Below are 13,381 nucleotides of genomic sequence, written 5' to 3' on the forward strand. Positions count from 1 at the left end.
TTTCTTATTTCCTTCTAATTGCCGCGCCATTTAGCCACACAGTGAGAACGAAGGCTTTTCCCCCAGCAGTTCTCCACGACTGGAAGTGAGCACGATCAGTCTGCGGGGCGAGGCTTCGGCTGGTTACCGCCGCCGCAGTCCCCAAACCCAACAGCAGCTCTGGAAGGCAGCGAATGACTAAATGCCACCAGGCTGCTCGGCTTCGGGGACACGATCGCATCCTTCTCACCCTCCTCAAATCAAGTGTGCCGGCAGAGTCGCTGCCTTGCCAAAAATAGGAGTCAAATATTAGCAAAATTGATAATTAACATTTCATTCTTTAAATCTTGTAATTTGAAAATTATTTAATCCTAACCGTTTCTAATGCATTTTAAAAATTATATTTTAATCTATTTCCTAAGAGGTCAATCTCACCGACGTCCCCCTGTCTGCACGGTTATTTCTATATCCCAATAAAGAAATGTTACAGATCTGGGCTGCTCCGTGTGTGCTTTTTAACAGAAAACCATAGCAGAGAGTTACTAACCTATTGTGAACGCCATTCCCTCTTCCATTAACAAATCACTGTCATTGGCTACAAAAGAAAAAAAAAAAAACCGCGTTTATGCATCTTGGGTCTTTTTTTTTTTTTTTTTTAAGAGAGCGCAACCAAGCCCTTTGTTTAAACCCCTTTTTAGCTCGCAGGTACTGTGCAGCCGAGCCCCGTTATGAGCCGGAGCACCCGCCGAAAGCGATCCCACCCCGGCCGCAGAGAGACCACCCCGACGGCGGCTCCGTCCAGGCCGGGAGCGCTCACGTTTTAGCGGAGATTTTCCTTTGCCCCGTGACAAACTTTGCCGGCGCGGCTCGGGCGCGGGCGGGACGCGGAGCGCGGGACAGGGCGGCTGCAGCGGGCGGGAGAGGCGCTCCGGGCGCTCAGCTGCCCCGGCCACTCCGTAAACGAGAGACTTGTCCTCATAAATACCCACGCGACCCTCAGAGAACGAGGCCGGGGATGCCCTCCGGGTTCCCAGCGATTTAATCTCCCCACCGGCAATCCCCCGCCCCGCCGGCCCGGCAGCGTGCTGGGGGTGTGTGTGTGTGTGTGGGGGGCTCTGCTCGCTTCACCGCCCTCCCTCTCCCCCTCCCCGGAGCCCTCATCGCCCGGGCGGAGCGGAGCGGAGCGGGGGAAGACGGGCCCGGCGGGCGGGGGCCGCTTACCGTGGTGCCACACCTCGGGGTGCCCGTGAAAGTACGACCCGATGCCGTGGCCGACGAAGAAGGGGCAGACCTGGAAGCCACCTTGCCATGCCAGGGAGCTGTGGGGGCAAAGAGGATCTGTCAGGGTGCGTGCCCCCACCACCATCCCCGCTAGACGGCCCCAGCCCCTGCTACCGCGCTGCTACCGACACCGGGTCACACTTTGCCACCGTTCCGAAAGAGAGTCATTGAAGGGAGCACGGCTGAGCCATTGTTAGGTTTCAGAGTTAACACGCCTGCCAACAGAGGCTGGTAGCTCCCGTGCCAGCCCTGCTAAGTAAAACGGCAGTGTGTTGTCTCCCTGCTCGATGGAGGGTAACCTTTTCCACAAGCACACTGAGAACTCATTTTAAGATGGCACAGCTGAAGTTGCCAAGTCGGGCAGCCAAGGCCTCAGCACAGCACCAAACCACAGCCTCTGCTGAGCTCCCTGTAAGTGCAGAGTCTGTGCTGGGCTGCATACCCAAGGGCCTGCACTGGGTTTCCTGCAGGAGAAGAGGCTCCTGCTGCCAACAGGGAGAGTTAAGAGCCCTACTACTTTGCTTTCATAATACTTCAAACATTTAGTATAAAAACATATTGAAAGTTCAGCAAATAGATGTATGCTAAATAACAAGGTATTTCTAATGAATCTATTGCCACAGAGGCAAAACCAAATAATAACAATTACAGTATTTCAGTTCTGCCTGAGAGATCTGCCCTGCCTTTCATGGCCTGCCTCAGGGAGAAGCATCTCTGAGAACAGCCTACAGGACCATGGCTGAGCACTGATCCCTACCCATGGCAGGAAAGCAAATTCCTATCCCAGTTCCCCAAAACTGGAGGACCTGGAGATACAAGGGGTATGCTCTGGCTGCTGCCCACCACATGTCTGCAGGCTTCACTTTCAGGGTCTCGCTGTACTCAAGCAGTGGTGGAGGCAGTGGTGGACACAGTGATTTGAGGCAGCTCAGCCAGGAGGCTTGCCTGTATCCAAACCAGAAAAATGCAGAGATTCACGAAGATCTGGAGATGGATTAGAAGTGACAAGAAAGTTACCCTTGTCCCTGCATATCACCCCCATCCTATTTCCAAAATCAAACGGGAGCAGGACAGGAACGCACTTAGCCTGAAGAGATTTTGCCTATAACATTAAAAGCTTCATTTGCTCCTTTGAATTAAGGTAGGCACTGAAGAACTTCAGGAGTGTCTGTATTTATATCTTAGGAAATGCGCTCTCACAGTTTCACTACAGGTGAAAAGCTGGAAAAGTTAGAAAACTCAACTAAAGGTAAAGCTGTTGCAGAAATTAAAGCCTGTTAATCCCCATGGGGTAGCTTTTATTCAGGTGCAAAGTGGCCTCAGCTTGCTGTACAAAGTAATCACCTTTGCACACCAGGCTCCACAGACTCTGCAGTGCTGGCTCCAGTGCCCATGGGTCATCGTCCCAGAATTTAATGCCACTCAATTGAGGGACATGCTGCTCCACCACAGTTAAATGGCAATGAGAGAGTAGAGTTGGTTAATGCTGCAGTGTTCAGACCTTAGAACATATTTTAACAGGATTCGTATATTACCTTCTACCTTTTTATTGCTCTGATAAAAAGACTCATTACATTTCTTCATTAACTCTGGAGAAGAATAGAAATTTCAGGTTTAGGTACCCCCAAACTCCAAAGTACTGGCAAAGAGGATTACCGATAAAGCTAGAAATTGGGGCTCAATTTGTTTGCACTCAAAGTCCAGGCTTTATAAATAATTTATATACACATAAACTTTATACATCAATTATTTTGAAAAAACTCATGAAGGATTATGCAATGAGAAGTCCTACTACAGACAGAAAATACTTTCTCCCCTGCCTTTCATGTTCCCCATATCTGGGTCAGAGACTTGGCTGCTGGCTATGATGCTGCTGAAGGTCAAGCAAGAAGTATAGGGAATGGTGATGAGTTACAAAGCCAGATTCCTCAGAAACATACAAAAAATCCAAGATCTCCAGTGACCAAGCCCAGAGCAATGCAGATGATGATTCCCATATGAGTGAAGTGATTCTCTGAAGAGAGATGGGAGAAACCATTCATGCAACATGTGATAAAGTTTTCTTTCATCTTCTTCTGCCAGTCTTTTTGCAAAATCATAAACTAACTGTTTATGTTAACTAATCACACTAACTGTTCAGCTTTGCTGATGTCCTTACATGGGATCCCTGACCACTTACAGAGCATGGTCATTTTTTTTATTACTACAGGATTTTTTCTTCCAGAAAAATCCATGTTCTGTAGCAAAACAGAAATAGTTTCTCTCTGTGCATCTGTTCTTCTGAGCACCATGGCTGCATACTTTCCAGTGAGCAGGGGAAGCTCCAGCCTCAGCATTCAGCTGCTGCCAAGGAGGGTGGCAGTAGCAGCAGGAGCAGTGTGTTGGGCACACAGAAGGCAGTGTTACAACAGTATCCTCTCCTCATGCAGTCAAAGAAATGGTTCATATGCATCTCAACAGTGAATTCTACCACTTTCTTGCCAAACAGCTTGAAAACAACTCTGTTAGCATCAGTACTTCAGTGGTTACTGTCTGTGATCAAAAGAGGGGATCCCAGAGCTCACAGGGCATTGACATCTACACTGACAGACACCGTGCCCCTCCTTCTGCCCTCTTTTTTACATACAGAGCCTTGGTATTCTCTACATAAAATGTAACATGGTCAACAGACCTGAAGTAACACACAGAAAATAAGATGCAGGTATGAAATTCAGCCATTTTCAATCTGCTTTTAGTATTTGCATGCGCTTCAGGCGTTTCTCTCCACATCTACTAGCTTTACTTTGGAGTTTTTAATAAATCCCAGTGAGCTCTTACATCCTTGTGGAGTTACAGTAAAACATGCAGCTTTCATAAAAAACCAAAGCTGCTAATCCTAGCTACAACTTGCACAGGTAATCCTGTAAATGTACATGTTGGCTATAACTTGGAGACAGCTCTGAGAAGAGTGAATTGAACTAGTGGTCTTGGTTAGCCTCTCTGGTCTCCAGGATTCCCAAGCTGTGGAATCTGATTAAAAAATCAAGATGCCAGAGAGTGGAGCTTTTTTGCACACATTTACCATTTCTTGCTGACAACAGCTCAACATTTTGGTCTCGCTGTCTCACTGCTCAGCTCAGGACCTGTCTGTGGTGGCCTTTCTTTGCAGCTTTCCCATAAGACAATCTTACAAGACTGCAGCCCCAACTTCATCAGCTGCTTCTTGCAGACAGGCAGTGTAAGCTGGAGGAGACAGCTGGAGGAGCCCTGATTGCAAGTGGGGAAGCAGTGAAGGCAGGAGGCAGAGGCTGGCATGGCTGAGCTGGGCTTCCTGGCATCTGCTATAGGAAAGGATGTGCCAGTCTGCCAGTTCCCCTTAGGATGAGGTACACCCCAGCAAATCATTTCCAGGGGCAGCAGATGTACACCTCACAAGATGGCATCAAGAGAAAAAAAACGTTCCTCAGAATAATCACTGTTAAAAATACCCATTGACAACATTTATTATCACACATATTGATCTTTGTTGTATATCTGGGCAGAGGTGAATTGGGCAGGATTAAAACACAATTATTTAGTGAGCCCAGTAATTGGTTTTATGTTTTGCTGCCATGTGTTCTAGCGCAGTGGCTGAGGAGTCAAGAGTAGCTGCAGTGCTGCTTTTCTTTTGCTGATGGCAAAGCCAGGCCAAGTGTCTGGCATTGGCATGGATCAGCAGTGAGCCAGCTGGCAAAGGAACATCACCGAGGGCCCAGCTATCCTCCCGAAGCCATTGGCAGAGCCTGTCAGATGCTCGTGTCAGCCTTCAGAGAGTGGAGACAGGAGACATAGGCGTCAGTTGCCATCTGAGCATCCTCTTCCCATGTTGCCAGACAACAGCTAATTCTCTGAAAGGAGGGATAAGTGTGGAGACATGCATTGCTGTCCTGACAGCAGCCTAACAGGGAAATTGCCACAAAGGAGGAACAGGCAGGACTGACTCTCTAGAAAGCTTTCCCCTATACTCAAGCTTCCCCTCAAAGGAGCTCTTGGGTGATAAATCTCTCCTGTTAAGCTGAAAAGCGGGTTGAAAGAATTTCCTTAGGGAGCTGTGCTGTGTAGATACCCTCTAGGTGCACCTAGAGGAGCATTTTCCTTTTTTTACCAAATTTTGTCACTTTTTATCAGGGTAGATCTGATCTAGTATTCTTAGCACTCACTGAAGAAAAAAAAAGTGAAACAATCCAATTTTCAGCATTGATTCCTACTGCTTCTCTGGGCTCTGTGGTGGCACAAGGGAAGAAAGAATTTGACTGATTGGACAAGATGGCACAGACTGCTTTGCTGCCAAGGATAAGCATCCTGGTGAACTGATCCTCAGCCAGGGATGCTTCTCCCACAGTGCCAGCTTCTCTTACCAGGGATGAAACCTTATCCAAAACAGTCCTGCAGAGTAGCATGACATGAATGGCTGAAGTTGTTAAACAAATTTGTCTTACACTTCTTGGCAGTGAATATACTTGAGAAACACTGAAACTGGTAATAGCCCCATGATAATTGTGTTCTTATGTAGGGATCTGATTTTTTTTTTAATTAGAAGTAATCATGTTTGTCTTAGCTATATTAGTAGCAAATTGGCTGCTGAATGGCATACTTGTTTTTGTTTTTTTTTTAAAGCATTGACACCAGACTCATCCTAAACTATATTTAATTGTGATAAAAACCCCTATTTTAAATAGTACCATAGTAGTGAATTTGAGAAATTACAAAATTCTACTGGGAAAATATTCAAGTGGGTTTTTTTTCTGAAATAGTAATCCTAGACTGAGGGAATGCACAAGTTCAGGGATTCCCTGTAATGACAATAAATGTTGAGGTATAATTAGTAATATTTTTGAAAGCCAACAATTGTTTTTTGAAAGAGAGGTACATTTTAGTTTCAAACTGGAACACAAATTACTGTATTTTTCTTACAATAGTGCTGAACTTTTATTTGAGGTTCTCTGTTTCTGAAAGCAGACATGATGGATTGAAATAAAAGATAATTTATTGCAATGCTTACTTTCAAGTGCAGAGAGAAGCAGTGTAATTGTAATTTACAGTAGCTGTCAAGGAAAATCTATCACAGATGACATTAAAATGACTTATTTTGCCTGAGCCACTTATTGTTTAAATGTGCATAATCTGATAGAAACAGATTTTTTTAAAAAATCTGCTTTATATTGTTCTAAATTAATATCAAAACATATACTTACTAGTTAAACATTTTAAACCATTTATTAATACTTTCATCACTACTATTTTTTGCAGGAGCTGAAATTTGATTTATTTAACAACATCACTTTTAAGTTCTTTAGCTCTCTACACCCATAACACTTTCATGCACTTAGACTCACTGTCTAAAAAGCAGATTTCAAACTAGATATATTTTTGTCGGAAAATGTCAGAAATGGTAGAAGAAAATGGACCGTAGGGACCAATTCCATTTACACAGGAACTGACCAATAGCTTTGATACGAGGCAAGCAAAGATCCAAATTTTTCTAAACAAAGTAATTCACAAATCCATGCAGTCTTTTATTCACAACTTGTAGCCGATGGAAGAACGAACTGCTATCAGTGAAATACTCAGTGTCAGCTATTGAGCTTCCATGACAAAGATTGTGTTCCAATATTGACTGCAAACTTAATCTGAAATATAATTATTCTGAAACCTACTGTAGAAAGGAAATATTCTCATTATTTGTGCATAAGATGCATTCTGGATATGACTGGAGCACCTTTACAGAAAAACTGATGAAAGAAACTTAGACACATTTCCATTCTGTTGGACCTAAATGTTTTCAGCTTGTAGGTGCTTGTTCTCAGGCATTTATAATATCTAACTCTTGTGAAACTTGAGATTTTGATATATATATATATATATATATATATATATGTATTATATGTCTGTCTGTAAGCAAATGTCAAATGACAAATAACCTGAAACACACAGCTTCACCAAGCCAAGGTGAGCTTTCAGCAGAGGGAGTGTTAAAGTAGTTCTAAACAAATCAGCACATTTAAATTGTCAACACGATAAAATCTTGAGAAATAAAGTTAATGACCTGCTATTACGTATGCAGTTTTGAATAGCTACTAGCTTCAATTAATCTGCTTTGCAAAGGAGACACTGACTATATATTTACATTTTGCAAGGAAACTGACCTCTGCAACAACACAGCAAAAATCCAATGTCACATTCAACTCTGTTCTTTTTCTTCTTCCTCCCTTTTTTTTTTTTTTTTTTTAAAAAAAAAAAAAAAAACAGCTAGAATTAATGTAGTGAATCTGTAATGAAATGCATTATCCTGCATGGAGATTTATCAGATTTTCCAACTGAATGCCATGCTTTGCTAGCACTAGCTGGAGTTCACCTGCATGTTGGTGTGGCGTGTGGCTCTTTTTTGTAAAGAGTTAAGTTGAACACAAAAAAAGGGAACAAAGGTCAGCACCCAGCCGCCACTTGAATGTGAGATTTTTCTTTTTATTCCCCTTGATGTATACTAGGCTCTGTGTTATTAGTCTTAATGATGGAAAATTGTAGTGTTGATACAAATCTTTTTTTCAAAGTAGTAGGCGGGAGCTCCATTTGTTAGTAAGTTTTTTTGTGACTAAAAGCCATGGACAGTACATTTATGTAGCAGTAAAAGGCCTAGATGCTCTTTCCATAGCAGAGCTAATTATTCCTACTGTGACCTTACTGATCTACCCTGTTCCTAGTACATCTCATCTGCACGCCTGTTCCTCTGTGTAGATGGTGTCAGAGAATATGAAAAACCCTATAATGAAACCATTTTCATGATGGAGAAAGGCTACTGGAGTTGCACTTGCTACAAAGAGGCTCAATTATATGAGTAATTGTGATAATTTTCTACATTCATAGCCTTCAATGGGGAAAAAAGAATGAGAGCCACAAAAGAAAATTACTTTAACAAGAAAGTACAGAGAGTAAAAATGGAAGAAGAGACAAAAAGGGGGAAAAAATAACCAGAAAAAAAAGTTTAAAAAATAGATCTGGAGGGAGGAATAGCAAGACAGGGAGAACAACAGAAATGCTCAAAAAGCCTATGTGCAGCTGTGTTGCACAATTAAATTGAATTTTTTTTCTGCAGTTGATGAATGTGACTACTGCAAATGTGCCTCTGTAGTTAGCTATCATTTGTTGTTCCGTGACAGGAAAAGGATAATTACCTCTCAGAGAGAATCAAAGGCTGACATGCCCTTTAGACACAGCCATGAATGCAGAGCTCGATAGAATGCTTGAATAAGAATCCAGTGTTCTGTGCCCCCTTCTACTCAAGAATAAATTTTGTTAAAATGCAAGAGCACCACCAGTAAATTTGTTGAACCCTAGGTGTTCAAAAATATGAGGTGCATCTATCGACTCATCCCATTTGCAAAAATAAAACTACATTTTGAATTCACTTCTATTATATTCATGGACAGTAAGATAGTGAGATATGCATTAAATTTCTTTTCCCAGTAGGGGTCTGATTCAACATTTCCTATGAAAGAACAGAAAGACACTATCCTTTTTCTCCAGGCTAGTTAGCCTATAATTTAAAACTGTCAAAAACACAATTTTATACAAAGTCTTCAATAAAAGCTTCTCAGATATAACCCAAAGAGGTTTTACTAAAGTTTGATTCAGACTCTGTTACAATATTTTTAAAGCTATAAATACATCTAACTGATATTTTGCCGTTCTCTTTTTTTCTTAAAGTATTTGAAGATTTACAACGAAAAAAAAAAAGCAGCATCCTTTCAAGGTGACTAAGCCTTGCAGCTTTTAAGTAATCAGAGTGAATTCAATAGCTTGTTGGGACCATTAGCAGTCCGAAGAAGTATTGCTTAATGAAATGTATATGATATATGTCTATTTCTTTCTTTTGGCAAACATTTTAAAATAATCCATAGGTGCCTTCAAAAAACTAAGACACATTTTTATTTAAAGCCATCAGCAGAAGAATCATGACTGCATTTATGTGAAGGTTAGAAGAGATGCAAAACAGGGAAAAATCTCTGAATGTCAGCTCTTTTTTCCCTATGACGTTAGTAGGCACTGCTCTTTGTAAGATCAGAAGCTCTCGAGTTAAATATTTTTGTAGTTTTTAAACAAAGAGCTTATTTATGTTGACTAATTCCTTTGTAACAGTCAATGAAAACAATGGTTTCTAACTGTCTTACACTGTTAGACAGATGTGGTGTAGTGTCACATACAAATAAAAAATAAACAAAAGCCCACTGCAAATTACATCTGTTAATTTAAATCTACTTTATGAATATATTTGTCTTTTTCTACAGTTATCTTTGCTGACCCTAGTGTAATTCACTTTAAAAAAATACCTCTTATCCGAGGAACAACATTATAGCTTGGCAGTTCACATACTGATATCAGACTGAAATGATGGTTTTGAATCATAAAACATGTCATCAGCTTTATACCAAACCACCAATAACCTTTGTCCCATTTGCCAGCCCTCCTTTTACTTGTCAATATAAGGCTTACCTGATTGTGTTTCCAATTACAGAGAAGGGAGCCCCTGGTCTGCAAGCTGCAATTGCTTCATCTCTACATTTCCTGGCAACCTCCACTAACTTTTCACCAGATTTATCCACATTGCCCACCAAAAAGGTTTCAGAAGTGTCACCATGGTAGCCATTGTAATACACCTAAACATATACAGAAATGCAAAGACATTTTCTCATTTTGCATCCAGAAACAAATCATTGTCTTAATGAAATCCATTCTTTCTAGGAACAAGCTGTATTTTGCAACAGATAGACAGGTAAGTCATATTTGCAAGACTGGAAAAGCAAAACATTGCAGAGGAAAAAAAAAGACTGCAAGGTGCCTAAGGGTTGCCAATGTTGCCAATTAAAAATTCAAGAAAAGCAGAAGCTGTGGATCAGTGGCCAGCAGCACACCAGGCAGTGACACTGCTCAGCCACGGGACATGAGCATAACTGGGCCGCTTGGGAGAAGATGTGTGGGGGATGTGAGGTGGGCCTTAGGGGCTGTTGGGTGCCCACCCATCCTGGCCCCCCTGCAGCCAGGGACCTGCTTGCACCCCAGAGGGGCAGGGACTGAGCCCCAGCGCTGGCCCTGGCCACCAGGGAACCTGTTGGTGGCTGGCAGGGAGGTGAAGGTCTGCAGGCAGCAGCCCCCACTGGAGCTCTGAGCTGAGAGCCATACCCTGCTACCAACAGCCAGAGTGAACCCCCCGGACCAAAGCCACTGTCAGCTCTGGCAGGTTTTCTTTAATCTCATTTTTAAGCTACAATATGGCATTAACACTGGATTTTACTTCTGATTTCCAGAGATGAATTTTGAGAGAATAAATGTACTACTGTGGCACTGAAAAATTTCATGTTCTGAAAATGGAACATGCTGTTGAATTACTTCCATATTGTTTTTTTAATTTTCTTTTTGAAATTTTATAGGTTTTAAATGCTAGCCCTCCTGAAATCCTCTGTTGAGCGCAAGAAATCTTGGCTATGCACTATAGAGATCTGCAACACACCATTAAAATGGGGTTTGCAGCTCTGCACATGGCAGGCAGGCCCATAATTGTAAGACCAAGCAATATTTCCCTACAAAAAGACAAATTATAATGGTGCACAGTTTTGATCTTCTAAAACATTTTTTCTCCCCCAAACAGTGGGCAACTATCCTTCTACAACTAATTACTCACCGAGCTCGAACCACTGAACTTTTGCCACTGGCAAGTTATTTGTGAAAGACAGACTCACATTCTTTTTGGTTCCAAACAAAAAAAAAAACCAAACCCTATAACCCCAAAAACCCCACACTACAGACAGCTTATCTCAAGGCCAGGTTTGTCTTCAAGTTGATATATAAAGAAAATGCAGGCTATTAGGAGCAAGGGGTATTTTAAGGAAAGGTGAGTGCCAGCAAGGGCCCAACTGTGTTGCCACTGCTCTGGAAAAAACAGCTGCAATACTCTGCTCTACACCTTCCTCTGCCAGTTCAGACTACCACAAAATATTTTTTTTTTTTTATTTAATGCCCATTGGGCAGGTTTTACAGTAGATAGTTTATATTTAAACTAAACTAGTTTGTTTTTAGCTCTAGCAAGGAAAACACACAAACCCCCAACATTAAGCATCATAATCCTGGAAAAGCAAACACAGATTTAAAACACAGGAGAGTAAAAAAAAAAACCAAATCCACAAACAACAACAAAAAAACTCAACAACAAACCAAATAAGATTTACTGCAGCCCATCAGCTGCAATTACATATTTCTGATGTTAATAAACTACAACCACAGCAACTGTAACATACTATTTCCTTAAAATTCAGTGAAAGAACCAAGTTGTAAGAAACATTAACCTGGTAACAATAGGCTGAAAATTGCACTATGCTGAGGATCCAGTAATGGATAACACTATTGTCTCTATACTAAAACACATTTTCAAGTCCACATGATTCAAGCCTATAAAATTTGTATTTCATCTATGAAATGCTACCATCTTAACTGTGCTAAAATGGATTTTTTTGTTCAGATAATCTGTACACAGTGCTAGGTATTTACACTTAACAATTTGAGTATTATTTAATTACTTTATAGAACCTGTACACAATTATAAACAATTTGTTGTGCAATATTTACTTTGATTTTTATTCTGTCCAGCTGTGAAATGTCCCAGTTTTGCTCATTAAAAATGAGCTAAAAGATCAGTTAATAATGCTGAAAAGTAGCATTTTTTCCTCAGCTGTTTTAGACCAAGCAATTATCACACACAGCACAGTTCAGTTTTAAGTGATTAAAAAAAAATCTTACAAAGACAGTCAGCAATTCCCATCCTTGCAGGAATCCTTATATTCGCAGAAATGTCAAAATTTATTTTCTTTTATGAGACTAAATTAAAAGGAAATAAATATATGTCTGCAAAAAGGCCAGTAACATTTAGTCAGACATTTGTGAAGCAGAGTGGACAAGATAGGCACACTATTTTAATATAAAAAAATATTTAATTTAGTTTATCATGGAAAGTATCTGTGGTATGAATCGATACTTTTTTAAAATCTAAGGTATCATTATCATCCTGACAGACTGAACAAAAAGTAAAATGAACCTTAAGGAGGTACAAAGAAATATGGTTTAAATGCTTAGTTGTTGCAAACTGATTTAGCTTTATAAACTGAGCAAAGTGAGACCACTTCACCAAAGTTAACATGAAGGCCAAAAAGAAAGTTTAAAAATGCTAGATTGCACTGTGTAAACCTGATAGTCAGAATTCTACGATTAGAAAGTATGGAGATGGGAAAGAATATAAAAAGATCAAAACCCCAAGCCAAACCAAATCCAGTTCTGGATCACATGTGAGTATGTAGTGGGAAAAAGGTCATTGACCCTAATTTTAATAGAAAAAATATTTTAGAAAGCTTGAATCTCATGCTCAGAGGTAGGTCTGCTGAAGATTTCTCCACTCTGCCAGTATGAACACAGTATCAAGTTACCAATAGGTTCTTTAATGATTTAAACCCCTTGTTTTTACAAGATTCTGCTGTCTTGTATGTGACATATTATTGCAAAATAATGGAGGGATTAAAAAAATCTGTGTTCATACTAGAAATAAACAGCACTTCAGAAAAATAAAAATATGCACAGCAAAAAGAAAAAAACTTCTGCAAGACACAATTTTTTTTTTTTTTTTCATAAATGAAATGAGAATTAGGTTTCCAGTTCCTGTGCTTTCTTGCTCCTAGGAAAACCCAGCCTGTGTTTATTTAAATAGCTATAATTGATGATTCCCTGGAAATATTAAGTACGGTTATATCACACTATTTCTGTTTCTGCTCAAAAGGTTCAGAGCTTCTATACCAGAAATGGAACACAACACTACCTTCGGGGATTTTAATAAATGTAGGGAACACTGCTAGCAAAAGAGTTGCTGTCCAAATAGACTGACATACCCAGGCCAATGCAGCCTCTAATGACAGAGTAAGATAATGTCAGGCCCCACTCAAAATCAGCAGGAAGAGGAAGATCAATCTTGGCAGAGTGAAGGAAAAATGCTGGCTTTCTTCATGTTAGCTCATCTCATACATATCTATCTTCAGCTGCTGCCCAGTACTGTGGTGCTCTGCATTAA

The 13,381-nt window shown here is 40.8% G+C and overlaps 1 protein-coding gene across 3 annotated transcripts in view; it reads right to left on the minus strand.

Moving 5' to 3' along the window:
• The window catches only part of METAP1D (methionyl aminopeptidase type 1D, mitochondrial), a 44,021-nt gene that overhangs the window by 1,226 nt on the left and 29,414 nt on the right, over window positions 1-13,381 (minus strand). For all 3 annotated transcript variants that reach the window (XM_064434444.1, XM_064434445.1, XM_064434446.1), the window contains 3 exons: window positions 9,769-9,932; window positions 1,201-1,298; window positions 527-574 (listed from right to left, as the gene is read on the minus strand). In XM_064434444.1, the coding sequence (XP_064290514.1) occupies window positions 527-574; window positions 1,201-1,298; window positions 9,769-9,932 (310 nt within the window). The remainder of the gene's footprint in view (window positions 1-526; window positions 575-1,200; window positions 1,299-9,768; window positions 9,933-13,381) is intronic.

This window comes from Passer domesticus, chromosome 10 (assembly GCF_036417665.1).
Source record: "Passer domesticus isolate bPasDom1 chromosome 10, bPasDom1.hap1, whole genome shotgun sequence".
NCBI classification, from domain to species: domain Eukaryota; kingdom Metazoa; phylum Chordata; class Aves; order Passeriformes; family Passeridae; genus Passer; species Passer domesticus.